The sequence below is a fragment of the Pteropus medius genome, unplaced genomic scaffold (assembly GCF_902729225.1).
Source record: "Pteropus medius unplaced genomic scaffold, Ma_sr-lr_union100, whole genome shotgun sequence".
In the NCBI taxonomy this organism is placed as follows: Eukaryota; Metazoa; Chordata; class Mammalia; order Chiroptera; family Pteropodidae; genus Pteropus; species Pteropus medius.
The window spans coordinates 10589138-10616604 of record NW_024340699.1 but is presented as its reverse complement, the minus strand read 5'-3'; the positions used below and the strand labels follow the sequence as shown (position 1 = coordinate 10616604).

At 53.9% G+C, this 27467-nt stretch overlaps 1 protein-coding gene and 1 long non-coding RNA gene across 2 annotated transcripts in view; both read left to right on the top strand.

Annotated features, from left to right (window-relative positions):
* Positions 1–27467, top strand: part of STK10 (serine/threonine kinase 10) — an 88349-nt gene that overhangs the window by 27966 nt on the left and 32916 nt on the right. The window contains exons 3-6 of the mRNA XM_039877812.1: positions 12136–12184; positions 14070–14219; positions 26021–26093; positions 27150–27344. Of these exons, the coding sequence (XP_039733746.1) occupies positions 12136–12184; positions 14070–14219; positions 26021–26093; positions 27150–27344 (467 nt within the window). The remainder of the gene's footprint in view (positions 1–12135; positions 12185–14069; positions 14220–26020; positions 26094–27149; positions 27345–27467) is intronic.
* On the top strand, positions 14226–25332 carry LOC120614970 (uncharacterized). Its single transcript, XR_005656165.1, has 2 exons — positions 14226–14477; positions 24414–25332. It is a non-coding gene; the product is annotated as an uncharacterized LOC120614970 (long non-coding RNA).

The following is a 27467-nucleotide window of genomic DNA, read 5'->3' as shown; positions in this document are numbered from 1 at the left end:
GTGGAGCTTGTAGTCTGCTGGGGAAGACGGCCGACCAGCACATAAACTCATAATCGGTACGTGGCCAGGATGCAGCCTTTCTGCAGAGGTGGCTTTCGAGAAGGAGCCAGTTGTTAACCTAAAAATAAAAAAGCTAACAAGTGAGGGACAGCTGGAGTTTGTTCGAGATCAAAGAACAGCTATTCGGGAATCACTGGTTCAGGTAGAGACCCAGTATTCTGATTATGGGGTGAAGGTGAGGGGCATGTATGAGCAGAGAAGGGAAGTAATTACGTGACTAGAAGGAAGGACCGTCTGAAGGTGTCCTTTAGCCGTACATGGTGGTCGAATTCTAAAGAAGGTCCTTAACTTTCTCAGCCCTCGTCGTCAGGCGTGTGCTGTGCCGCTCGCTGTACAAACAGACGTGTGGGATACAGTGTTGCTTTGGTCACGTCTGAAAGTTACACATCCCAGAGGTTTGAGGAGCAGGATGAGCAAGGCCGTTCCTCTGGCTCTGTTTTAAAATGGCTCTGCTTACGTCAGCTTTGCACTCAGTGGAGGAAGAGCCAAGGCTACAGCGAGTGCAGGAGCCCCCCGAGGGTAGTGCGCTTCTGCCTTCCGGGACAGCCAAGGATCCGTGGGCCTGGGCTGGGGCGGAGGCGGTGGGGCGGGCAGGTGGGGTTCTGATCTTATTGTAGGGCGTCGTGGACTCCTAGCGGGTTTCAAGCAGGGCAGCGTCTGCCCTCTCCTCCAGCCATGAATCTGATGAACCTCAGTCCCTTCGATTCTTCTGTGCGTGTGCATCTCATGCATCCCCTTTCCGCTGCCCTGCAGTGGAGGAACTACTGGGTCCAGCCTTGTTTCCTGGTGTAAATGTGGATCTTAGCTAATCTCTGAGCCGCTCTCCCCCTCTCTCCCCCTCTCTCCTCGTCTCTCCCCCTCCCCTGCCCCAAATGGGGATGATAATAAAACCTTACCCCATTGCGAGGCGCACAGGTCAGGCACGGGCAGCAGTGTCTGGCACAAAATGGTTGCTTAGTTAATGCCATCGCCCCTCTCTCCCCTCCTCCTCTAGCCCTTTGTTTTCATTCCCACTGTGCCTTCCGACCTCTGGTTTCCTGCAGCGCGCGCCCCCCTCTTCTGTTTCTCTGCCTTTCACACTGTGAACCTTCCCGAGGCTCGGCCGTGATGCCACCCCCAAACAATAGGAAAGGTGACATCAGGGGGAGTGACGACATCAGCACAGAGGGAGGGAAGGCCTTTCATGTGCACACAGCAGGCCCAGCCACCCCGTCCTGCCCTTGAGACCCGGCACAAGCCGAGTTCAAAAGTCCCTCTGCCCCGCGTGTTTTACCTGGTCAGAAAGTTTCGCGTGGAGTTCATCTGCCCAGAAATCGCTTTGCTGACTACCAAAGCCGTGACTCCTTTGCTTGGCGTGGAAGGCCTCCGCTGTCACGCAGTCTTCCTGGGTTTCCCCCCAGCTATGAATATACTGTTCTTGGTGCTAAATAACCACAATATTTGTCTGACACTCTTGGTAGAGCCGCCTCTCCCAAACCTCATTTATTCTGTTACCTCTGTAATAGTTAACGTAAATATTTTTAAGGTGACTCACTTTTTTAGAAATTAAATGTTCGTTTAAAAGGAAATTTTCATCACACTACTCTAAATGGAAAACTAGGACCCACTTGCCACAAATAGGAATAAGAGACAATGAACGGTTCTGTTCTAGCCTGGTCCCCTTGCTTCCCAAAGCCTTCAGCCTGGGCAGGACGTTCCCTGTTAAAAGGGAGGCTGTCACAGCAGGATCCTCAGCCCTGGGTGGCCCTGGACGGGGAGAGAGGCCTGGGGCGGGCGCGTCGCCTCTGGTGCTGGGCAGTGCCCCAAACGCACCTCCTTACTCAGGGCCTCCACCTGGGCTCGTGTCCTGGGTTTGGAGTGAGGGGCGGCTGGGACGTTTGGGCCTGGCCAGGCCTCATAAGGACAAAGGTTGGGGATGGTCCTCTTGGGGACGAGGTGCCCAGGCTCAGTGACTTGTCTCGGGCCACTTGGGACAACGGAGCCTGGGCTGGGACCTGCCTGTGCTGGCCAGGAGGCCAGGGGTCTGGTCCCCGCAGCTCACTTCGTGGCTCCCATCGTCCGCACCTGGGCTTTTCCAGCATTTTTAGCTGTGGGGTCCTCTTCTGTCGGAATCCTCACAGAGGTCCTTGTGGGCCACAGGGAAAACAGCAGCTGCCCTGAGTTGGGGTGGCAGACCTCCCCCACTCCAGGGTGGCCCCCAGAGCAGCGCTCAGGCCTCGCACATTCCGTGTGGTCTACACTGGAATTCGGATCGTCCTCCGTGGACGGGAAGCCGTCCTGTGCATCACAGGGTCTTGAACAGCATCCCTGCCCCTACCCACGGGAGGCCAGTAGCACCTCCCGTGTCCCCGCTCAGTTGTGACAACGAAAAACTTCTCCAGATGTTGCCAGGTGTCCCCTGGGGATGCAGAATCACCCCTGGTTGAGACCCACAGGCCTCCCGTTCGCGGCCTCTCGCCCTAGGGGGCAGGAGGGGGTCTCCCCTGGCTGGGAGGCTGTGAGCCACGGCCCCCACCTGTGTGCCGAACCCTAGAGCGAGCCATACTGGGCCTGCAGACACATCTTGTTTGGCACGTGTGATGTTTTAGAAATTTGTCGCCAGTGTTTTGTCAGAAGATGTCACGTAACATTCTGGCCTTCTGGCTTTTCTCAAACAGCCCGGAGGTGGGCTGTCCAGGCTCGCGTTCTGCATGGCAGCGGTTGCCTGGGGCTGAGCGGCATCTGCCCCTGGGGCGGGATGTGACCTCCACTTAGCCTCAGGCCTCGCCGCTCCCTGACGCCCTCCCGACGCCGAGGCTGAGGGCTGTTTGCCATTGGCAGGTGCCACTGTGTTTCCTAAAGTGGAAGTGAGGAGATATTTCTTCTCCCAGGTCTCTGCAGAACGGAGGGAACTAAAGATAATCAAGAGGATTCTTCCCAGCACAGTGCGTGAGCGGACATTGTTTCCATCTGTGCAGCCTGCTTCGCCCATGTTAGGTGCCCAGATGTGATGGGCACGTAAACCAAGCCTCCTGGCCTTGGGAGTCCAGAAATAGGTTTGCGAGGGGTCTGTGAACATCCCATACGTGTCTGTCTACCCGGTGTGTGTGTCTGTGTCACCCTGACTGCAGGCCTCTCGGGGTGTGACTTCTTGTCTGAAAGTGAACCTTCTGCAAAGAGGAAGTGCAGGACCCAGGGTCACAAAGTGGGCAGTGAGTGGGAGCAGCTCTCTGTCCACACGTGTCCACGTGACCACATGTCACTGGCCAGGCTTTCTGTGGCTTGTTGCTTTGGGTTCAGAGGCCAGCTGTTGGTCAGTGACAGAGATTGCATCTCTGGCCTTAAAAAAGCCGGAACTGTAAAGAGAATGTGATGTTGGAAGGCAGCTAGCAGCACTGTGTGTATCTAGAAAGCCACTCAGCGGGGCAGAGGGGGCACTGGGCTGGAGCCGGGAAACTGAGATCTTCCTGGATTTGGGGCGGACTCACTGTGTGACCCTAGCCAGTCTCTACCGCAGGCACCGTGGACCCTCCTGGTGCAGCTGGTGTCCCCCGGCCCAGAGCAGGTGGAGTCGCAGGGGTGCGGAGGGACAGGCCGGGTAACCTGGCGTTTGCCTGGAATCCCGCGTTGGAGTGGCCAGGCTGGGGTCTCTGTGTCACGTTCACAGGAGCAAGGGGGACGCTGCAGGCTGGTCACATTCCCAAGCTTCTCCCTGTGGATTTAATGCCCCATCTGACCCTGTCTGCCAGCTGTCATCTCCAGGGCACTCCACGTGCCCCTCACATCCCCGCTCACCCCTCCACTTCTTTGCACGTCCCATTTGCTCACAACTTGTGAGCAGGCCCTAAGTCATCCCACTTTACAGGTGAGCAGACTGAGGCTTACGTCTCTGAGCTCGTCCCAGAGGCGTGCCGTGCCGTGAGGCGGCGGCCGAAGAATCGGATTCCGGGTGTGTCGCGTCCAGTGCTGAAACCCCGCGTTCATCTTCGTCCACACAGGCGTGTGGGTTCCTTGGAGGCCCGTGTCCCTCAGGTCATGATTTGAGGGGGGCCAGGGCTGCCCTGGGATGCAGTAAGACGTGAGCGCCCGCCCTGCGCCGCCGCCCGGCTCCGCCTGCTGTGCCCGTCTCTCCATGTCGCCAGCGCCTCCCCTGGGTTTTAGATCCTGCTTGTCCCTTATGGACCGTCTCAAACGCCACAAACCTTCACCGGTTTTAGTTGCCAGTGCTGTCTCCTTCCGGGTGAGCCTTCCAGCGGTGTGCCTGTATTTCCTGTGACCGTGCTCACTCCTAGTCTTGGTTCCGGAGTCTGTCTCCTGACCTGGCCCCTGGGGTCACGTCCCTCCGGGCAGAGGCGTGGTGCTGGCTCATTCTTCTGTGTTTGCACCAGCCCAGGCACAGCTGGCTTTAGGGAATGGCGGCTGGGCAGACATGAGCAAATGGATCAAAAATATGCGGACACAGAGCCATCCCAGCGGCTGCAGGTCCGCTTTGCATCTGCCCGTAGTCTGGTCCTGACCCTGACTGTGGCGTCTCCTGGAAGGTGGTGTGAGGAGGACGGAGTGATGGCGAGCATCGGAAGGATGATGGGGACTCTCGTTTGTCACACTCTGGCTAGGCACCAGGCACTGTGCTTGTTGTTTTCACACGCCGTCTCGTTCGATGCCCCCAGATCGTTTCACGGGGGGAACGTGTCATCCTCATTTACAGATGAGGAACTAGAGGCTCAGGGAGGCTAAGCATGTTGCCCAGAATCACCTAGGGGCAGCTTTTGGACTCAAGGTCAGGGCACGTTGACCCCAAAGCCCCTGAACCTCTGGCCTAGACAGTACCAGAAGGAGTTAGGCACCCCTGAATTCCAGTCACCTTGGTGCTACCCCAGAGGTGCCCTGGGACTTGGGCGAGCACACGGGACATGGAGCCACCTCAGTCTGTCTCCTCACCAAGTAACTCCCACCCCAGGGGTTGTGGCAAAGGAGCCAGACAGGCTCAGAGGCTCCCCAGCCTTGGCACACCGCATCCGTACCTAGGAACCCCAAGGTTGTCCCCTGCGCCCAGGTGCCCTTCCTTCCTGCTGGGGTGTTCACACAGGCTCAGGGGAGCCCGAGTTCCTTCCCCAGGCTGTCTGTGATTGTGGGGGGTGGGCGGGGGTGGAGGACCGAGGCCTGCATTCCTGGGAGGCCTGTGGGCACGGGTCACCCCACTCAATGGCCGCATTGTCTGAGCTGGCGGTGTGGGGGTTCTGGGGCTCCACCAGGGACAGGCTGCTGATGTGTGTGTGTGTTGACTGCTGTGTTTTTTTTCGGTGGCTGCCTCTGTGGACTCCAGTCTACAGGCCTCTGTTGGGGAGCCAGAAGCCTCTGTCTTCCGTGCAGATAGGGTGTCCCCATGTCCCCCTCGAGGAGGCCTGGCAGGCTGATTGCAGCGCTTGCCTTGCTTCCCTGGGAAGAAGGAAGCCCAGAGAGGGGAGGGTGTGCTTGCCGGCGGCTGCACGCGTGTCAGGCAGGCCTGGGTTTATACCTGCTTCTCTTGCTTGGGAGCTGAATGGCTCTGGGGAGGCTGTTCCCCCCACCCCTCCAGACCTTTGTAAATAGGGTCAGTGTAACCGCTCACAGGAATACACGAAGGGGTGTTTACGGAGTGCTTATCATAGTGCCAGGTGCGCGTCCGTGCTCGGTGACGGCAGCCCTCACCTCTGCTCGCGTGGTGGCAGGACAGGGAGGGACCGGCTGGCTTCGTCTGGCTTTCTTTGCGGAATCCGACTGTCAGCTGTGTTAGTCACCCTTTGGTGTTTTGCCCTGATTTCTGGGCATCTTAAGGCCACTGTAATGTTCATTCAGATTCATTCATTTACTCACTCATTCATTGACTCATTTATTCATCAAACACGTATCGATCACGTACTATGTCCCAGGCTCTGCTAGTGGACGGACTTTTATAAATAAACCACCTATTCAATGATAAAGTGACGTCAGTCACCTTGAACCCTAAACTGTCAGTGTCGTAAATGACCTTACAGCTGTTGAAAACGTCATTCTCTAGATGGGGAAACTGAGGCTCAAAGCAGGAAAGGGGTCATGACAGCCCCACAGAAGGACCGTGGCATATCTGGGACCATGTCTGGACCTCCCAGCTGGGCCTTACTTAACTTTAGTTCCAGGAGCACCTTTGCAGGCCAGTGACCCTGCTGCCATCAGGAAAGGCCAGGGAGGTGAGGGGACCCAAACCCAGGGCACTGCGTGGCCACCAGGATGTCGACGCCTCACCTCTGACTTGAATGTGCCTCCGTTGTCTCTTGGGGACCGCTGGGCTGTGGCATTGCCGACCTGATTCTGCTGCTTGGCCCTGCCGTGTCTGGACCGTAAAAGTTAATGCTAATCCCTGTGGGTGGTCCAAGCCTGCTCTTATCTGGGCTGGGACGTCCCGGCTCCCTTATTTCCTGGCGAGCGAGCTCACTTGGTATGTGTGAGCTGATCAGTGGGGCCCAGGGAGGGCTGCAGCAAGGAGGCAGAGGGGCCCTTTCTCCTGCCCACTCAGGGGCTGTGTGTGACTTAAGCTTTTTGTGGCTTCCTCCTGGAGGCATTGGGGCAGGGAGGGGGGCGGGGGAGCGGGTGGAAGGGGTCACCTGGTCTCTTCCATCAAGGAGGTGAACAGAGCCCAGACTTGGCACTTAAATTGGTTCCAGTTCAGGTCCCAGTTCTGCCAGTTACAGTTTGTGTGACCTTAATAACCTCCCTGGGCCTCAGTTTCCCCATCTGTAAAATGGGAATAAAATATCACCAAATGCTGACAATAATTGATAACACTTATCGAGCATTTATGTACTGTGTTTCAGGTAACGTTCTAAGTGCCTACCAGATGTTTTCCTGTTTAATCCTCAGAATAAACTCCATGAGATATAGGCATTTCGTAGGACACCTGCCTCAAACAGTGTGACGTAATCCATACAAAGTGCTTGACGTAGGGCCTGGCACAGAGTAAGCGCTCAGTTCCAATTAAACACTGTGGATGGGGAAACAGGCTGGCCTGGGTTAGCCGACCTGGCAGCCGCTTCCCTTGAGAGGTGGAGTGAGACACGGTGACAGCTGTGCACGTGGGGTTTTCTGCACGTGTGTCATTGAGGAAGGCAGACGCATGGCTTGGCACAGCTTGGTGTCTTTTTAGCCCTGGACGGTTGACCTGGCAGAGAAGAGGGGTTTTAAGTTCCGGTGCTTTCAGTCCTGAAGTCCATCGAGCCACGTCCCCGTCTGCACAGAAGGTTCATAGTAACCCGTCCCATGGCAGCTTGAGAGGATGCTGGGCCCAGAACGAGGAGAATGCTTCTTGATCATCTGTGTGGGTACGGTGCTATAGTCCCAGCGGCTAAAATATTGCAGGTACAGAGTAGGTACCTGATAAATCCACGAATGCATGAATGAATGATCGATCGATCGATCGATCAGAGAGGTGATGTGGCCAGGATCACGTCACGAGGCCCTGACTCTTTTGCTGCACCGTGACAGCTGCTTAATCTAAACCGATGGGGGATGCAGGTGAACATAAGTGTCCAGTTTCCTATGGCCTTCAGCCAGAGACGAAAGACAGTGACTCGAGCCGGTCTTCTGTCGGGCGCCGTCTGAGCGCGTGTGGGCCGAGGTCTCCAGGGAAACAGAGGGGAAGCTGGAGACCAGTCGTGCGGAGGGTGCTCATCTGACGAGAGGGCCGGGAATTCAAGCACCTCCCTTCTAAGAGCGTGCTCCCTGCGTCCAAGCTCAGGCCAACCCGCCTTTTATTTTTTAAAAATACTCGTTGAAATACTCCGTTTCAATCTGATCATCTTTCATGATGCAAAACCCTAAAGCCTCTTTGCCAATACCCAGGGCTTCTCAAACCATCACTTGGTAAAGACTCACCACATAATCTTACATCCTACTGAAGCCCCTGGCCCTTTGGTCAGAGGCAAGGGCTAAAGGGGACACTGATGGTGAATTTCAGGTTAATAAGGAGAGTAAAAGAGCTGATAATTCTGCCAGTTTGCCCCCAAGATTTCTCTACCATCTTACATTATGATTTTATAGGGGGGAGGAGGGATGTGGTTCGAGGGTGCAGGCCTCTTGTTCTTTTGTGAAGTCTTACAGAGCAGTGGTTCTCCAAGTGGGGACCGGGGACCCGAGGCAGCATCTCCAGGGCATTTGTTAGGAACACAGATTCTTGGACTGTACACCAGCCCTGCTGACCCAGAGATGGGTGGGGCCCCCCATTCGCGTTTGACAGTTTCCAGGTGATTCTGATGCATGCTCAAGTTTGAACACTACTGGTGTGGTATTCTTAGCTGGTCCCACCTAGAGATTCCTAGGAAAATCATATTTGCCCAACGGGATGGCATCCTCAGCCTCCTCGTCTCTTGCCAAATGTGAGATCAGATACTTTCGGTAACAAGTAGCAGGAAATCTCAACGCAAACCAACCTAAACTACGGAAGAAATTAACTGGCTTGCACGTTCTATTTGAAGAGTCCAGAGGGAGGTCAGGTTTGAGGTCAAGTTCAAGCAGGGCTCCCTTAGCTGCGATTTTTCTCAGCCCTCTTCTTTGTATCAGTTTTGTCTTCACACCGGTTTGCCTCGTGGTTGCAAGGTGGCTGCCTGCAGCCGTCAGGGCTGTGTGCTTCCTAATGGGCTCCAGAGGGAGACATCATGGCATCCCACAACATCAGGCGGGACTAATGAGCTTTGCTCTGATCAGACCAGCCCTGCACCAGCCCTCAGGGCCAGAGGCAGAGCATTTCCCTGAGAGATTTAGTCCCCACTTCCACTGGGGTGAGGTGAGTCCCTCCCAGCTCTTCTGGCTGTTGCACGAAGGGAACGGAAGAATTGCTGTGTGTGCAGGGGAAGACAGCCCTGGGGCTGCCCAGGGCACCGGGACTCATAAAATGGCCTTTTTCCTGTTTGCCCCCACGCCACTGTCCCCTGCTTTCCAGGCCTTCAGAGATGACCCATCTCTGGATGTGTCTCCCTGAAGCAGAAAACTGTCTCCAGCACCCTGCGTTAAAACTCTTCAGAGCCTCTCCCTAGACACACGTGCAGCTCTCAGGACAAAGTTCATGCTCTGAGATGTTCACGTTCTAGTTCCAGTTGAGCTTTGCGGCCTGCTCCCTTCCCAGCCTTTGAACCCCGGGAAACACCCCACCTTCCACGCTCCCCCGTGCAGCCCTGCCTCTGCACGTGCGGTATGCTGCCTGGAATGTCCTCGTCTGTCTTTACTTGGTAAATTTGCCCTTCAAAAGCCTAGCGCAGGTGTCTCCTCCTCTGGGAAGCTCTCCAGGCCAGGAGAGCCAATGCGGCCACAGGCTTCTGGGTAACGTAGTCACCATGTGCCTGTACCTCTCAGCCCCGTATCTGCCTCTGCCTGTGTTCTTGGGGTAGGGACCAGTCCGATTTGTCCTTGGGTCTCAGTCCCCAGGCTTGTCACACATTAGGAGCCCAGATAGTGTTTGTTGATCGAATATTACTTTTATGACCCTCACTCAGCCTAGCAATGACGGGGCCTCTGGTAGACCCTCAGTTGATAATTGTCAATGGTCCTAACCGTTGATCAGAAACCTCACTTCTTCTCCAGGTTCTGAGGAAACCCCGAGCCACAAGCTACGGTCTGCCCTCTTGAGGGAGCACAGAGGACGAGGCTCTGATGGGTTCAGGGACTCGCGCCTCTGTACTGAGAGCTGCCGGATTTGGGGCTGGATGGGGGCTTAGAGGCCTTGAGCTTTGCACCCAGGAACCCTAGCTCCCGAGGTGCGTCCTTCCACCCCAGGCCTGCCGGGGCTTCCGTTGTAGAGGGGTGCAGGCTCCCCACCGCCCTCAGATGAGTAGATGCGTCTGTAGCCAGGGGTCATCTTCGGCTAGTTCTTTCCATTAAAAAAAAAAAAAAGGTTTATTTCTAATATTAAATTTCATAACATATTTGTTGACTAAATCATGGAACATACATCCAGACCACCTGGAACCCTTCCCTGGGTATTGATGTGCTTCCAGTCTCTTCAAAGCATGTGTATTTAGTAACCTCCTAAGGTATTCAGGTGATTATTTTTATTATTACTTACCAAGGTTATTATTTTGTTAATTAAACCCCCTGCAGCCCTGCCAACTGACAAGCTGAAAGGTAAATGTAAGACTCGTGTATTGGAACCCAGTAAGAACCATGTCATGAAAGGGATATATATATATTTTTTTTTTTGCATCACACAAAAGGCACTAAGATACGAAACGCTTAAAATCAAAAGGGCAATGCATAAATAAATAATAAAACCAAAGGACCAAAAAAAAAAAAACCTCAAGAAAAGAGAAGAAAAACCAAACCATTTTGCTATATGCGAGAGTACAGTTGGGCAGTATTTACTGTAAGGTCGACGAGACGTCACTGTGACACGCGCTCTGGCTCTTCCCGAGGACAGCCGGGTCAAAGGAAGCGTCCGACTTCTGCGGTGAGGGCAGCAGGACAGCGATTTCCTGAAAGCACGTCATCGAGGTCCACGGACAAATTGCGACTGTCGAGGGCTTGCTCCTGGCCTAGGACCAGAAGTTGGTGCATTTACTGACGGGAATAAAATCAAAGCCGAGCTCAGAGCTTTCCAGCAGTCGGGGCAGGAAAATGAAAACTGAAAAGGAAGCGCAAGGGTCGTGGGGCTCTTGAACTGCAGGGCGAAAGGCAAACCCGACCGGCCGAGCGCTCCATCTTTCCCGGTGTTGCTGTCTGGAGAGGCGGGGTCATGGGGATGGACCTTGGCTGAGGGCGTCGTGTAAGGGATGGTTTCACAGGACCATGCAGGAGCCGCTGGGTGTGGCCACGTCTGCGGACGCTTCATGATAGCTGCAGGGGAGCTGATGCACCAGCTCGCTGGGGGAGCTTTTCTGTAGGAGCCTCGAGGGACTCTGAGTGCCGTTTCCTTTGCTGGAGATTTAACAAGCGCATGTTGATGTGTGTGGCTTTCAGTTAACTGTCTTGGCATCGTTGGAGGTAAAGGTGACGAGTGTCGTTTCACAGACGAGGAAATTGAGGCTCGGGGAGATTCAGGGGCTTACCCAAGGTCACATAGCCAATGAGGTGGCCCCGCCAGGACTCAGGCTCAGTTCACTACCTTTCCCTTATCAGCTGCACCCCTTAGACACACTGTACCCGTGGGCAGTGCGTCCGCCTCTCGGGCGGAGGGATTTCACAGCCAGCAGTGTCTTGAAGTTTGTGTCCCTTCCCACCCATCTGAATCCGTACTTTAAGGAAAAAGAGAAATCGCCTTTGCAGTTAACGCTCGGTGCCCAGAGGAAGTGAGGAAGCGTGAATCTGGAGGCCCGTGTCAGTACCTAATCGCTCTTTCCGTCCCCTGCACCGGGCCAGGGGCCCCTGGGTGGCCTCAGGGGGTCGTTCTCCCAGGGCCTGCCGCCAGCGGGTGAGCGGTAGGTGCATGTTGAATGAACGAATGAATGCATGCCCAAATAACCTGGAGGTTAGAAAACCCGCTTTACAGTCTGGGCCCTGCCACCAAACAGTCTGTGCATCCTCGGTTGGTCACGTCACCTTCCTGGGCCTCGGTTTCTCCACCTGACTGGTCTTTAAGGCCTCAGGGTCCTGGTGTGCCGAGGCAGCCCGGGCCCTGGGCTCTCTGACTGATGGAGAGAGGCAAGGGTCTGGTGTTGGCATTCCAGGAGGGTACGGCTGGTTTGCGTGTGGGCGGAAGGCGTCCTCTTAGACACCTGGCCGTGGAGCGCAGGGAGTGGGGCCGCTGGCAGGTGGGGACAAGTGAGCAGGACAGGCCGGCAGGGAAAGGGAGGGTGTGGGCTTCGCTGAAAAGGCCGTTCACTGAACCTGCAGGTTTCCATGGCAACCCGGTTTTCCTTTGAAGTGCCCCAGCAGTTCCTCTGGGTGCTGGAGCCTCCTGTGAGGGTTGGAGCCAGATTAGAGGGGTGGCGCAGACTGGACAGGCCACGGGGCACCAGGAGGAGAGGCTGGCGAGCACGGGCTTGGGACCGGCTGGCCAGTCCCGCCGGGGCCGGGCGGGGGCCCTAGGGGTCCCCTCACCTCACGCTGTGTGCATCCCTGCTCTTTGTCACTTTTGCCTTGTGTTTTCTGCAGATCATGATCGAGTTCTGTCCTGGGGGAGCTGTGGACGCCATCATGCTGGGTGAGTCTTCCTTGACCCAGTGCCGTGGTGCCAGGGTGGGCTCTTGTCTAGGGTGGGCGTCCTTCACTCCCCCGCCCCAGTAATTCACCTGACCTGTTTGAGCACCTCCCCGATGTGTCCCCTTTCAGAATCAGGGGTTGAGGTTGGGTTCTTGGAGAGAATGTAGAACACTCGTTGGAAGACCAACACTTTCTCTTCAAAAAGCCATGTGTCCTTGAGCTGGTCACTTGCCCCTTCGCGCTTCCTTGGCCATAAGACAGATGTGATGCCTCTTTTGCTTGACCCCACGGCACTCTTAGGAGGTGAAGAGGAGAAGTGCCCGAGGAAAGTTCTTTGAAAAGTGAGGATTCCAACCCATTTTGTAAGAGCTTAATGGTGATGTCAGATTTTGATGTCCCAGGCAAGCTTGAGCAGTAACTAAAAAGTATATTCGTAACCACCACCATTCGGTAAATAGTCACCGTATGCCAGAGATTGTGGTAGCTGCTTTCACATATCTGATCCTCGTGTGTGAAATCAGAAGCGGTATCTGGCTTATTCTTGACCAGCTGACACGCAGAGAAGTGAAGGGAACTGCCACAGAGTCACACAGCAGAGCTGGGACGTGAACCCAGTCTGGGTGACGCGGCTCCTAACCGCTGCCTCCCCCCACCCCCGCCTGCATCAGCCCCTGCTCTTGCCAGCCTGGTGGGCAGAGCATGGGGAACGGCCGAGGGTTTGGGGCCCCAGAAGGTTGAGTGACTTGTCTGGGACTCAGTATAACGTAGCACCATCTGGCCACTCTTTTTACTGTGAAGGAGGCATTTCCCCCCGAGTTTATCTCAGGAATGTCTCGGATTTTAGCAGCCCTCTCCCATCTCGAGCTATGGTAATGCTGGCCTTCCTCGCAGAGGCCCTTGCCACTCCCACGGTTCCCAGGTGGGTACACGACAGCAGGGAAGCCGGATCCGGGTATTTGTGACATAGCCCTTGGGTGTGCCTTTGAAGATTTTCATTGTGGAATCTAAGGAAGAAAGATGGTGCTCTTGTATGAGTTGAGACTGTCTGGGTTATAAGGAGTCAAAGAGGATTCAAACTAGGTGAGGGAAAAAAAAAAGGTAGGGGAGGTGGGAGGGGGAATTTATTTGCACAAATAACTGAAAAATTCAAGAGTGTCTGGCTTCAGGCACAGCTTGATCTGGGAGTTTTAAAAACGTGGTCACAGGAACTTTTCACCTTGCACATCTCCGGTACCACTGCCAGCCGGGGCACATTCCTTCCCCAGCTGCTCACATCAGGCTCCAGGCCGCTTCTCCTGCTGCTTCCGTGACCTGGAATGGCCGCCACCTTTTCTCCTCTCAGACACCTCTTCTTCCTTCAAGACACAGCTCGAACGTCCTCTCCTCTGGGGAGGCTTTCAGTTCCGTGGGCGGAAGGAGTTTCCGCCCATCTTGCCCTTCCACACACTCGTACCCCCTCTGTGCCCAGCACTACTCCCCGTTTCCGTGTCCCTCTCTGCGTCCCTGCACTGAACGCAGCCTGACACGGAGTAGGCATCACTCGGCCTTGCTCACAAATGATCTCTGCCTCTCGGAAGGGATTTGTTTATGAACCTGAACTCCGAGGGAAGACTGGCTGGTCCTAATCTCAGATCTGTGACTTCCTACATGTGTGACCTTGAGCAAGTGACCCGGCCTCTCTGAGCCTCGGTCTCCCCACCTGTAAGATGGGGTACTAATTGTGCCTGCTCCGTAGGGTTACCGAGGTGCTTAGACGTGAACTTGGTTGACGCTAAGTGCCCGTTAGTGCTGGTGGCTTCTGCGGGCCTTGGACCTGGTGTGGGCTCCACACTGAGCTGCCTGCAGCGAGCACTTGCTGAGCTGACAACGGTTCTCTGTGTTTCCAGAGCTGGACAGAGGTCTCACCGAGCCCCAGATTCAGGTGGTTTGCCGCCAGATGCTGGAAGCTCTCAGCTTCCTGCACGGCAAGAGAATCATCCACCGGGACCTGAAGGCCGGCAATGTGCTGATGACCCTGGAGGGAGACATCAGGCTGGGTGAGGATGCTGCGGGGGAGGGTGGGAACGCGGAGGGTGAGAGAGGGAGCCTTGGGCGAGTGTGGGAGCCTCCCCTCACTGGCGCCCGGGACGTTGGCAGTCCTCCCCAGCCCGCCCAGGACTACAGCGTGTGTACAGTTCCCATCAGTTCTCACTCGACGGTGACTGTGTCCCCAGGGACATTTGGCAGTGTCTGGGGGCATCTTTGGTTGTCATGATGAGAGTCAAGGGGTGACCAGTGGCACCTGGCATGCAGGGGTGAGGGATGCTCCACAGCCCAGAGCACACAGTGGCCCACAGGGCGCGGTGGGGAGGTGCTGGTCCGGCCCTTCGCTCTTGCCCCCAGTCAGAGAATTTGAGTGACGGATAGAGGATGAGCCGGATCCATTCCCAGACAGGAAATAGTGCGTCAGGCACACGCATCCAAACTTATTTTTTTGTCTCCTCTTCCTTTGGGTTTTTAAAAAATTATGGTAAAATACACATAACATAAAATTTACCCTTTTAACCATTTTTCACAGTACAGTTCAGCGGCCTTAAGATTCACATTGTCTTGCCACCATCTCTGCCACCTGTCTCCAGAACTTTTTCATCTTCCCAAACTGAAACTGTCCCCATTGAACACTAACCCCTCCTCCCCCCACCCCCACCCCACCATGGCACCTGCCCTTCTGCTTTCTGTCTCTCTGAATCTGACTCCTCTAGGGACCTCGTGTAAGTGGAATCATGCACTGTTTGTCTTTCTGTAACCGGCTTAGTTCACTTAACATCCTCAAGGTTCATCTGCGTCGTACCCTGTGCCAGAATCTCTCTGTATTTTTAGTCAGTTTTTTAAAACCAACATAACACACACGTGTCCTGTGCCGCCACCATGTCCTTTCCCCATCCATCCCGAGGACATCTCTTTTAACGCTCCTCATGTTTCCTTCTGCACTGCTAAATAATATGCCTCTAAAGCTGTTTTTAAGTAGCGAGTTTTATTGTTCGATGAAAAATAATATTGCTTACTATATGAAATTCACGTAGTACAGGAAGGTGTAAGAGAGAAAGTGCCTCCAGTCTCACCCAGAAATGCACAGGAGCCATTGGCCCTGCTTGTCACCCGACACCTCGGCGTGCATCTCTGCCAGGGAAAGGATGCGCAGATAGAGGATTTAGGGAGATGGTGCTTTCTTACCAGTTTGACTACATTTAATTCCATTTCCACTGACATCCTCTGATAGTTATATAGTTTATTCATCTGCAACCCCACCCCCAAACCCCGTCCTTCCAACACAGAAGTGTCACTATTGGGAGTTCCTCTAGTGGTGGCCTTTGTCTCGTTAAGGAACATCTTTATCATGTCCGCAAGGGCCTGCACCACCGTTGAGTCCCCATGATTGAGAGGTGCAGCGATGGTCGTGAGGGTTGGAGCAGAAATGCAACATCCTCTGCAGCCGGAGGGCAGTGGCCACATCTGGAACTCGGGGCGGGGACCTGCCGAGGGTCACAGAGCTGCCGGAGCTGGAGCCGGGGCTGACCCCAGGGTCACTGGCTCACTTCCCAGGGCCAGCCCCCATCACTGCACTCACCTCCACGCGTGCCTGGAGCTGGCAGCTTAGAGTAGGGCTGGGTCTCTCATCTGGTGCATCTCAGCCCCCCGGGGGTCCCTAACACCAGATTGCTGGGCGCAGCCCCCAGGGTTTCCAACTCAGCACTTCTGGGGTGGGGCCTGAGAACATGCATTTCAAACAAGCTCCCAGCCGAGGCTTTGCTGGTCTTGGGCCTACGCTTTGAGAACCACTGCTGGCGAGCCTCACTGCCCAAAGTTAGGAGTGCTCTGTGGCCCAGAGGTCGGGTGGCTCTGCCTGAAGCAGCACGCGAAGGGGTCTCCTGCATGGGGCATGAGCAAGCCACACTCTGCTCCGTGTCCCGAGGCTAGAACGCCAGATGCTGGCAGGGTCGGACCCAGGGGCTCCGCTGCATCTCCATGTTCTCTTATCCGGCGTGCTTAGCACAGGTGGTCTGGGTCAGAGGGACCTGCGTTCACACCCCAAGTCGGCTTCTGGCGCTGTGGGCTTGGATGCGTCCCGTAACCTGCTGCCCTTTCATTTCCTGGTCTGTAAAGTGGGGTGATGATAAAACTGCCCTCAGAAGGTTGCCATGCCACTTATAAGAAGATACACGGGTAGAAAGTCACGAGCAGATGTGTATGCCGTAGGCGACGAGGAGGTGTGTGTGCAGGAAGCTCTCCCTACAGGCCCCCACAATTACTGGTGTTTCATCACGGGTCTGCTGTGCCCCGAGGCCTGCCCCGGGTCTGGAGATGGGAAGAGAACGAGACTCCCTCCTTTCCTTGCGGAGTTCCCAGGCCCGTGGGGAGACCCGTGGGAGCGTCAGGGCTGGGGCGTTCTGTTCCCCCACTGGGGCCTGGGGTTCGGGGTGTAGGAGAGGCTTAGGTGAGGTAATTGTTTGAGCTGAGCTGTGAAAGGTGGACAGGGACTTGCCAGGTAAGCCAGGCTGTGCGGGGCAGTCCCGGAAGAGGGAGCCTAGTGGGCGGGGCCTTGGGGGTGAGAAGTGGTATTTTGGGAGGAGCGATTCTAAAGATAGAGAGAACAGCGCACATTCACTGGGCTTGTGAAGGCCCCGCTCGGTGCCGGCCGCAGACCAGGCACGTTCTAGGCGTCTTCTCGTTTTACCCACAGTCCAGGGGTCGCTGCTGGGTAGAGACCACACCCAGCACCGCGAGGACCCCGAGGTCCGCAGTGAGATGCGATGCCCGGGTCAGACCCCGAGGGAGAAGCAGCGGGGTTTGGACTCGGTCTTCCTGGCCCCGCGGCTGCCATTGGGCCGGCTCAGTGAAGAGTAGAGGGCGGGAGGCCAGGGCCGGGCTGGGTCAGGGAGGGCCCTCGAGGCTCAGGGAGTACCGGGTTGGGGCGCAGAAGACAGTCTCAGTGCTCTCGGGAATCCAAGGGAAGCCTTCGGGTCAGCCTTTAGGAACTGATCACTTGCAGGCAGCAGAAAACCTAGGTCAGGATCAGGTGAGGGGCTGATCAGAGCAGGAAGCCCTGGGTTCGGGGGACAGGGATGGGGTCCCTGCAGCCTTGGGCGGAGAGGTGTCCTGTGGGGTTCTCATTTCCCGCGCTGTCTCCCCACAGCGCCCCCTAGGGCTGGAGGGCGTGACGTGCAGGCGGACTCCAGGATTTCCTTCTGAACCTAAAGCACGTGGGTGCCTCAGGTTCCCAGTGCGTCCACCTGTGCAGTTGGGAAAACCAGGAAGCCATTTAAGAAGGAAAAACCGTTCAGGGGCAGTGGAATGTGCAGGTCTCCACGTAGTTCCCACGGGGCCCTGGAGCCGCGGTGTGGACGCCTGCCAGGCCCGTCGTTCTGTTTTAGAAAATTCTCCTTCCCCGGCCGGAATCTGCAGCCTGGCCAAGAGGCGGCTGGCCATCTGCCTGCCTTTTCCTGGCTTCCTGGGACCGTCTTGGGCCTCTGGAGGCCTCCCCTCCCCGTGTCCTTATGAGACTCAGGGAGGCCTAAGAATGCCGGGCAGATCTTTCTCCCAAGCAAGGACGCCACCCCGTTGGAGACAAAGTCCGTGCTTCTCAATGGAGTGTGAGTAAACGAGGAGCAGCAGGGTGAGCCGAGCAGGAAGCACTGGCTCTAGACACAGACAAGTGGTTCAGATCCCGGCTCTGCCACTTCCGAGCTGGAGGAACACGCCTACCCATCCGAACCTCCGTCCTCTCGTCTGTACAACGCGTGTAACGACAGACCAGCCTTACAGGGCTGCTGCGACCAGGGGGGTGAAGTGTGCACAGTGCTGTCCCAGAGAGGCTCAGGGTCACGTCCTTCTCTGCTACGAGGCGTTTTGCTTCTTCCTTGTGGTAAATGGTTACTTCTGTCAAGAATTTCTAGTTTCCTTTGCGATTCGTTTGAGAGTTTTTGAGTAAAGCACAGGTTCCAGCTCCGGAAGCAGTTCCCCGTGGCCGCTGGGAATCCACTTGTGCAGAGAGAGAAAGGAACAGTGTCTGCTGCCCTGAGACAGTTGGGACATAAAGCGAGATGTGGACTTGGAGGTCCAGTCTGTGTTCTTGTCCCGGATCTGCCATTTGGTGGTGGGTGACCTTGGGCAAGCCAGCGAGCCCTTCTGAGCCTCAGGCTCTCAAACTCAGAGTGGGGCGATAGTTCTGGCCTCAGAGCTGGTGAGACGGTTTAGCGAGGTGATGCGTGCAAAGCAGCCGTAGGTGCCCAGCACGTCACAGAGGCCCAGGAAGTGCCAGGGCCCTTTCCCGGGCTGAGGAACGTCTCAGAGCAGCTACTGCTAGAAGGAACATTCCCTGTTCTCCAAAGAGCCTGTGCGCCCCTCTCCCCACAGCGGCCTCTCTGAAGATAGGAGGCAAATTTCACAACTTTTGGGGCCTTTCAAGTTCTACGCAGAAGTCTGAACTGGTCTCCAAGTCAAAGCGCCAGCACATAGGCTGGCACATAGTAGGTGCTCAGTAAACGGTAGCTTCCAGCACTGCCATTACTTTATCGGTTTATGCTTACTGCAGGACCCCTAATTCCCAGAGGCCCCCTGTTGTACAGCAGGCCTGGCAGGCGGGCCTGGCAGGAACCAGTCACCCACCTCTCTCCCCGACCTTGACCCCAACCCAGAATTTCTGCAGGCTGAGGTCCTGGTTCTTTCACTATGGCTACCATGTGCTAAGCCAGTGTTTGATATGTAGTAACTCGTTTAATCCTCAGAGACCACTGATAACATTTTACAGAGGAGGGATTTGGCAGCCAGAGGTTAATGTGACCAAGGTACACAGCTAGTAAGAACAGTGGGATTCCGACCAGCACAGCTGCCTCCAGAGCTCACCTGCTTAACCACTACCCTCTTTGAGACTCTTTTGGTGGCACATGGTAAAAACCATCTCCTGTGAGAAAGGTAGACAGGAGAATGCGTGTGTATGGTGTATGGAACCGAGTTGGGGAAGAGATACAGCTAGTTGGGCATCGAGGTGAGTTGGTCCCTGGAACACAAATGCTGCCTAGACTGTCTAGTGTGTGCCTCTTTGTGCGTGTTGGTCAGGCTGTCAGACCAGCCCCCTCCGCGGAGCTTCTGGCAAGGTCAAGTTTTACTTTTTCTCCTTGAGGATGAACTGAACCTCACCGTTTTCGATCTCAGAGTCAATAATTTCAGTGGAGGGCTCTGATCGGCCCAGCTCAGCTCAGGTGCAGATCCCTGGACCAATCAATGAGGCCCAGTAAGGAGGGGCTTCTCTGATAGGCGCGGCTCATGGCCAGTCTCTGAGAATGAGGGTGGCATAGTGGTGGGATGGACGCAATGGTTTTCCAGAAGGAGAGGGTTTGGACCGGCCAGGAAGGCAAACTGTTGTCCACCACAGACTAGTACAGCGTGTTGGAATAACAGAGACCCAGACGAAGGGGAGTGAGTGAGGCGGAAGCATCGAGGGGTGAGAAGCAAGAAAAAAGGGCTGAATTTGCGATTGGGGTTGAGGGAGAAGATACCAGAAAGACACAGGGTGATGTGGGTGTCAATGAAGGCAGTGGGGGTAGGAGGCTGAAAACGGGAATGAACGGGAAAACAAAGGCTTCGTTAGTGGTCGTGTATATCTAGTTGTCTTAAAAACAAAAAACAACAAAAAGGAATAAAAAAGGAACAGAAAAATAGAGTTGCTCTTCCGGTCTTACGTTTGGCTGCACGATATAGATGAGGAAACGATGAGGCACCTTGTCTCAGGTCACAGTAGGGTCTTCTCAGGTCCCAGTAAGGCGGGGCTTCTCTGATAGGCCTGGCTCCGTCGCCATGGCACTCTTGGGAAGGCAGATGGGCCCGATAATTAAGAGAAGTCACTCGGCTGCTCTGGGGAAGCCCGCCTCGGAATGAGCCGGGACGTGCTGCCGGCTGCTGTAACTGGAAGAAAGGAGGCCCCTGGGATTCCAGGCTGGGGTGTCTGAGCCTTGCGTCCTGCTGTCCCCACCCCAGATGTAGCAGGTCCCGAACCCTCTCGAGGCTCCACTTCCCCGTCTGTACCATGGGGGCCCTGGCTCGTGTTTGTCCACAGGGTCGCTGCTGGCAGTTTGGATAGGACCGTTCGTGTCGTGTAGGAGGTCTAGCATCCCTGCCTGTCTCCCGACTAATTGTTAGGAATACTCTCGTTCCTTGTGACAACCGGACCACCCCATTCATTCTCAAACACTTCCTGGGGCACGTGGCACCAGCCTTGGTTGAGCACCACCCTGAAGGTTTCACACCTAGGGTTGGAGGGGAGCCCGGCTCACTGGGCTACGTACTCGCCGGGCATGGGGTGGAGGGTCTGCTGGGGGGGGGAGGGGTGCAGACCTACAGTGGGACAGTGTTTTGGCTTTAATTGGCCTGGAATTGTCTGGGAAAGACTCCTCTTATCTTGGATTCTTTTGGTTGCTTACAGTTAAGTCGACAGATGAGAGAGTCTCACGTATCTTCCTATAGTCTAAGTTCACTGCTTGTGTGTATGTGTAATATATAATGCATTTCACACTGTGTATGTAATCATTGATATAAATACACGTGTAGAAAGATACCTACAATGATACTCACAGCAACAATGTTTACAGCATGAAATCAGAAATGACTCAAGTGTACCCCAGTAGGGATTAAATAAGTTATGGCACTATCGTACGATGGAATCTTTCTATCGTACGATGGAATCTTTTTCAGGTTGAAAATTACCTTGTAGCAAACGTGTAATCCCTCACGAAGAGGTTCAGTTGATCCTTGATCCATATGGCTTAGAACTGGGCAGGGCCACTTAGACGTGGAGTGTTTTCAGGAAATACAGTTGGCCCTTCATATCCGCAGGTCTCACATCCGTGGATTCAACCGCCTGCCGACTGGGAACAGGTATCTCCAGATTAAACAGTGTTCACGGCTGCTGTTTTCAGCGAGGGTTGGTTGAATCCGTGGATGCAAAGGGCTGACTGTAAAGTCAAAAAGTTACATGTGGGTTTTTGACGGCGCCCCCAAACCCACATCGTCCAGGGGACGAGTGTACGTACCTACTGTGAAGAGGAAAAGAAAAGTTGAAAAATAGTATGTTTAACCTGATTTCACATTTTAAAAGTACCAAACGCGTTAATGTTATAGCATTTTACTTTACATAAATAATTTTAATTGATATAAATAAATACAGATGAGCTCTAGGTGGCAAACTCTTAAGTATATCTCTGCCAGGATTCTGGAGACTTTAATCTGTAAAGATTTGAACTTTTGATAAGCGTCATTGCCTTGGTAATCAGGAAGTGTGTATATATATATAAATGAGTGTAGAGGCAGATACGGTTCTGTAGAAAATTTGGAATGAGTGGACCCACAAAGAAGGAAATTAAAGTCCTAATCTCGCCAGCAGGGACCCCTGTACGCTTCCTCCCAGTCCTGTGCACAGAAGGTGACCAAGTGATAGAGAAGAGCTTAGACTTCGTGTCACATCTGTCCTTAGAGCTGAGTGAACATCTACAAGTTACTCAGTCTCTCTAAACTTTAGTGTCTTCATCTGTAAAAAAGGGATAATAATTTTCCCTGTCCCACAGGATCATAGAGAGAAGAAAGATGCAAGGGAATCCATATGCAGATGACACGCAAAATGATACGCAGAGGCAGATGTAACCGAGATGCGTGAGTCCCTCTGCACGGCGCTGTACACCTGCTAAGTTCTCAGTAATATTCCTCGTCAACACGACGATTTAATGGTTTTTTTCTTGCATTCCGTCACATGCACAAACCATAATTTACCCGACAAACCCCTAAAGTTGGATATTTAGGTGTCTCATGCGGCTTCCCACATCAGTCTCTAACAAATGCAGTGATGAGGGTGTCTGTTCATGGGTCTGAGTCTCTAAGCACGCCTTCAGGAGTTCTCAGAAGTAGAATTGTTGGGTTTGTGCAGTGTTTCAGGTTTCGTTAGTAGCTGGGGCTGCTCTGCCCTTCATGCTGGTTGTACCAGTTTACCCCTCCACCCCACCCCGTGGAGCGTGAAGTCCCTTCACTACATCCTGGCCCCCACTGGGTTTTACTTAAGAAAAAACAAAAGCAAAACCCCATGACACCCCCAAAGGTTGCCATATGCACATCAGCTATTTCAGCTGTAAAAGTGATGCCTACTCTTCATCAAAAATATCGTAAAGAATAGAAGTACGTAAAATAAAAAATGTAAGGCCCCCTCAGTGCAGTGCTCCCACCAAAATCCCACTTCCGGGGAGTGAGTCACTGTGAAATTTGACGTGCAGCCCTCCAGACACTCTTCCGTGTCCGTGGCGTGTGCACACCCCTTACACAGGTGTGGTTCCTTTAAGATGCTCCTGGAATCACACTGTCCCTTCTACGATATCCTTCGGTCGGTCAGCACCTTGTTTGGGACAACGTGTCATGGACAGACTCCCAAATTAGCACATATGATCGCGACCCCATTCTTTTTCAGGGTTGCATGTGACCTCGGGGTCGGGGTGAGCCATCATTTACCTTACATTCTCCAGCTGGGCTCTGGCAGCAACTTAGTCTGTGTTCAGGTTTTCACTCTTTTGAATAACACTTTTGTAAGCTTCCATATATATTATAAATCTAGTTTTGGGGATCTAGTTTTAGAAATCGAATTATTGTCAGTTATATTTCTTAAAACCCAACTCTGTCATTTTTTTCCTAAAAATACAAGAGTAAAGGCATTCTAGCAAAGTCTATCCGTTCATTCACTGGTTCATCTGATCACCCCTGTTGAGGGCGTCGTGTGCCAGACATGGAGCCGGGGGTGCAGCTGCAGACACCTCACAAATGGCCCCTTCCTTGTGGACACGATGGTCTGAGGAGGAAGAGTCCCTCCCTGCCCGCTGTCCTTGTCTCTGACTTGTTTTCAGATGGCAGATGGAGAGGGGGCGGCTTGTTCAGCAGGAGAGACTTCCTGGTAGAAACCCCCCTTGAATTGTCCGAGGGCAGCTGTCCCCAAGATGGACACCGCTCATAAACTCCAGTCAGGGGCAAGCGGCGGGGGCCACCTCCCCCTCCTGGCAGAGCCCCATTTTCTGGAGCAGAAGGGGAAGTAGCAGCTACCCAGGAAGCTGGCCAGCACTTGCCTCAGGGAGGGCCCGGGGTGTCGTTGTGAAAGTTGGTGGTTTCTGCTTTTCCTCTCTCTCTCCAGGAGGGGACCAGCCAGGCGTGGTTGGAGAGTGGTTGCTCCCTCCTAAGAGCTTCATGCTAGGCCTGACAGGCAGTGCCAGCCTTGTGGGTGTTTGCTGGGGAGGTCCCTCCCCCTCCTCAGGACCCAGCACGCAGAAAGTGAGCCCAGCCCCCATTCTTACCCAGGAGCCCAGAGGGGTGGTGACTAGCCTAGGCCACCAGGGCTGTGAGCAGCAGAGCTAACGTCTCACCGGGGTTTGTACCTCACCCTGCAGCAGCTGCCACGCCTGCCGCTCCCACCCCGGGAGGTGACAGAGCCCTCCCTCTCCTGGCAAGACCATCCCTGTGAGGACCGTCATCATCTGACTGAGCGACTGCTGTCTAGTTAGCATCTGGGGCTCAAAGACCAGCTTTTCTGACCATGTCCAGGAGGGGTCTCAGGACAGCCTCAGCCTCGTCGCAGCCCCAAACCTCAAGCTCATGTGCTGTGGAGCGTTTACCAGGAGCCGGGCTTAGAGCTGAGTGCTTCCATGTGCCACTTAATCTCACGACAGTGCTACAAAGTAGCATCACCCCACCTTGTTACAGACGTAGCTGAGGGTCAGGCTTGGCAGCTGCCCTGGCCCCTGCCTCTCTCCTGCTTTATCTGCTTCCACCCCACCCCCTTCCTCTGGTCACGCTGCCCTGCCCACCCCGCAGGGTCCTCCAGCCAGCATGTTTCCTCAGCCTGGAATTATCTTCCGCCAGATCTTGACCTCCTGTCTGCAGTAGCCGCCCCTCCCCGAGCCCTCTCCAGCCCTTTGCTCTCTGCCACGTGGTGGTGGTTGAGGGCCTGTTCCCATCACTAGCACAAGCCACACGAGGGTGAGGATTTGGGTTCATTAATGTGCTTGGCACAAAATAGGTGTTCAGTTAATATCTGTTGAATGAATGGGTAGTCCCGAGGCACTAAGCAGTCCTTCCTCCAGGCCATTCCCCCGTTCCCCCCCCATCTGGAGGTCACCCCCCGACTGTAGAGTCTCCTGGCCCTGCAGCCCCATCTTTCTATCACTTTGCAGTTATGAATAGATACGTGTTGGTGTTTATCTGGTTGCTGTCTGCTTCCGCCACTGAACTTGGAGCTAGCTGCCTGGGGGCAAGGACCGACTGAGTTTGCTTTGGCCCCCACCGTCCGTATTCCCTGCCCCTGGCTAATGTCTGGCTCCCGAGGGCACTGGGATGAATGAGCCAGTGACGTACTGGAGCCAAGACTGGAAGACAGTTTTCTCAAATTCCGGCCCACACTCTCAGCATGACGCTCCTTCCTGGTTTGAATTCGACTGAATACAGCAAGTGTCACCTCACTGTTTTGGGGCCAGCTCATTTCAAGACCCATGGGGCGCAGAGGCTCCTGGAGTGTCCGGCAGTTACAACACCTTTGCTTCCTCGCGGCTTCAGACTGAACAGGGCCGGTTCTCGCAAGGTGTCGCTTCCTCCCGAGTTTATTTTTAAATCAAGATGAATCTCTGTGCCGGAAGCCGGGAGCGCTGGAGGAAACCCCTCTTGCTGGCTGTGTGGAGGCGGACTGGCCGTGTGAGCTGCGGGCATAAAGAGAGATGGATTTAATTTTTGTTAGTCCCGAAAGTCAGACATGTTTGTCATAGCAAGTTAACAGAATTTAGAAGAAAGCTCGTCTAGCCTCACCTCCCACAGAGAGCCATTTCAACAGTTCGGTTGTTTCCTGCAAGTCAGTTCTTTGTGTATTTTTGCCCTGTTTCGAGGGGGAGAGGGCGTAATTTTGATCATACAATATATTGTGCCTCTCCTCCTTCTGCCACTTAACTTTATAAGCACATACATAAAATATTTTAATATCAAGTAGAAAAGTATTTCAGTACATATTAAATGTTACTATGAAACATTAAATGTTTCCTATTGATATGTGTTAATATGTATAATTCAGTATTAAGATATTGAATAAAAATACTTCAAAACTAATTTTAATGACTAAAAAACTTTCTGTCATGCGGGGTATATCATACTTAAGCTCTTCGGTTGTCCACCCTTTATCTTTCTTACCTCTCCTCATTTCTCGGTTTATCTTACTCTGTGTATGTGTTTGACACACCGTCTTAAATCCTTTTGGAAAAGGTGGGGTATATTATATATATCATATATAAAAACGTTTAAAATCACCCCCTAAGCTTCGATCAGTGGCAGTGTCCAGCCAAGAGGTCTGCCTGAGGTACGATTATTGCTAATTAAAATTGCTCCCTGTGAAAGCTAAGCGATTATGGTTGTTTTTAATTTGTTACTACTACTGTGGCACTTTGATGAACATCGTTACACATAAGTTATGTTTATATTTAAGGTTATTTCATTAGGGTAGATTCCTAGGTTTGGCATTACTCGGTTTGAAGAGTATGGATATTTTAAAGGTTCTTGCAATTTCTTGCCAAACTGCTTTGCTAAAATGCTCTTCAGTTTATCCTCTCATTAGCAAGTAGGAAAATGCATGTCTCGGTACATCCTGACAGCAGTATGTATGATTGTAAGGATCGCCAAATTGCAAGATAGAAGACGGCATCTGTTAGTTGGTTTGGAATGTGTCTCTCTGAATTCACACCCAGGGCTGTGGGTGGAGGAATGTCCATGGAATACTCTATCTGAGATTTTTGTCTTGCAGCTGACTTTGGTGTGTCTGCCAAGAATTTGAAAACTCTGCAGAAACGAGATTCCTTCATAGGGACGCCTTATTGGTGAGTCATGCAGCATCGGGAAGTGGAATGGTGGACGAAACGTTAAACCACAAACTCCCCAAGGCGACCCCTGGCCGGTCCAGGGGAGAGGGGACAGGAGGCCAAGCCTCCCGATCAGCCTGCCGGTCTGGGCCCAGCCTCCCACTTACTAGAGCTGTGACCTTGGCCACGTTGCTTAGCATCGCTGTGCCTCGATCTGTAAAATCAGGGACATAGAATAATGTAATAGTGTAAATATGATAATAGTAACAATATAACATAAATAAAATAGCACTCGTTGAATGCGTCATTGTGAGAATTAAATGGGATGGTGCACATAGGTGCCTATAGAAAATGCTCCATTAATCGTTTTGTAACTGGAACCCCTAAAAATGGTTCAATTCTTGATTAGTTCATCAGGTAGAGATTCAAAGCTGGGGCTGGGGCTGGGGCTGGGACTGCGAGGGTGAATAATACAAGTTCACTTCCTACTCTCCCGTGAAGTCTCCCTGGACTTCTCTAGTTCATTGTGCTCCCTTTTCCAAAACTATTACTGTTTAAAAACACTCATTCGGTTTCACACCTAACTACTTTCTGGTTTTCATGCGCATTACTCCCCACTGTGCAGTTAGGCTCCTCGCTGGCTTATTACTCACCCTTTCTTTCTCTTTCTCTCTCTCTCTCTCTGCCCTTTATTCCTCTTTCTCCTTTTCTCTCCATCCCTTCTCTCCCTGCGTTGTAGTCTCTCCGCCACCTCTCCCGCCCCAGTGTTTTCTGGGCCCCTTCCCCTCTGCCCCCACCGCCCTCCCCAGGACTCTGTGTTCTGGATGGCTGCTGCCATCTTGTGGTAGCCATCGGGAGCTGCAGCAGGACGAGGCCGTGGAGCGGCTTGGAAGGCATCTTTCTGTGTGAAGACTCATCACGTGGAAGACAGTGGGATGGACAGTCATGTGAATCGTGACCCAGGAGTGCCTCCAGCCCCCTGACGCTGGCTTGTGCTGGGCCTGGAGCTGGGGCTCTGAGAAGCGCCCGCAGAGGCCAGGTTCTGAGCCCTCTGTTGTCCCTTGGTTGGTTCAGGATGGCCCCCGAGGTGGTGATGTGTGAGACCATGAAGGACACGCCGTACGACTACAAAGCCGACATCTGGTCCCTGGGCATCACTCTGATCGAGATGGCCCAGATCGAGCCCCCGCACCATGAGCTCAACCCCATGCGGGTCCTGCTCAAGATCGCCAAGTCGGACCCCCCGACGCTGCTCACGCCGTCCAAGTGGTAAGGAGCGAGGGTGTCGCTGGACGACCAGTGGCCCGACAACCAGTGGCCCGCACGCGGGGCAGGCGGGGGTGGAGTGGAGGTGCTGGGGCTCGCCTGCCACTGCTAGGTCCTGAAGTGGGG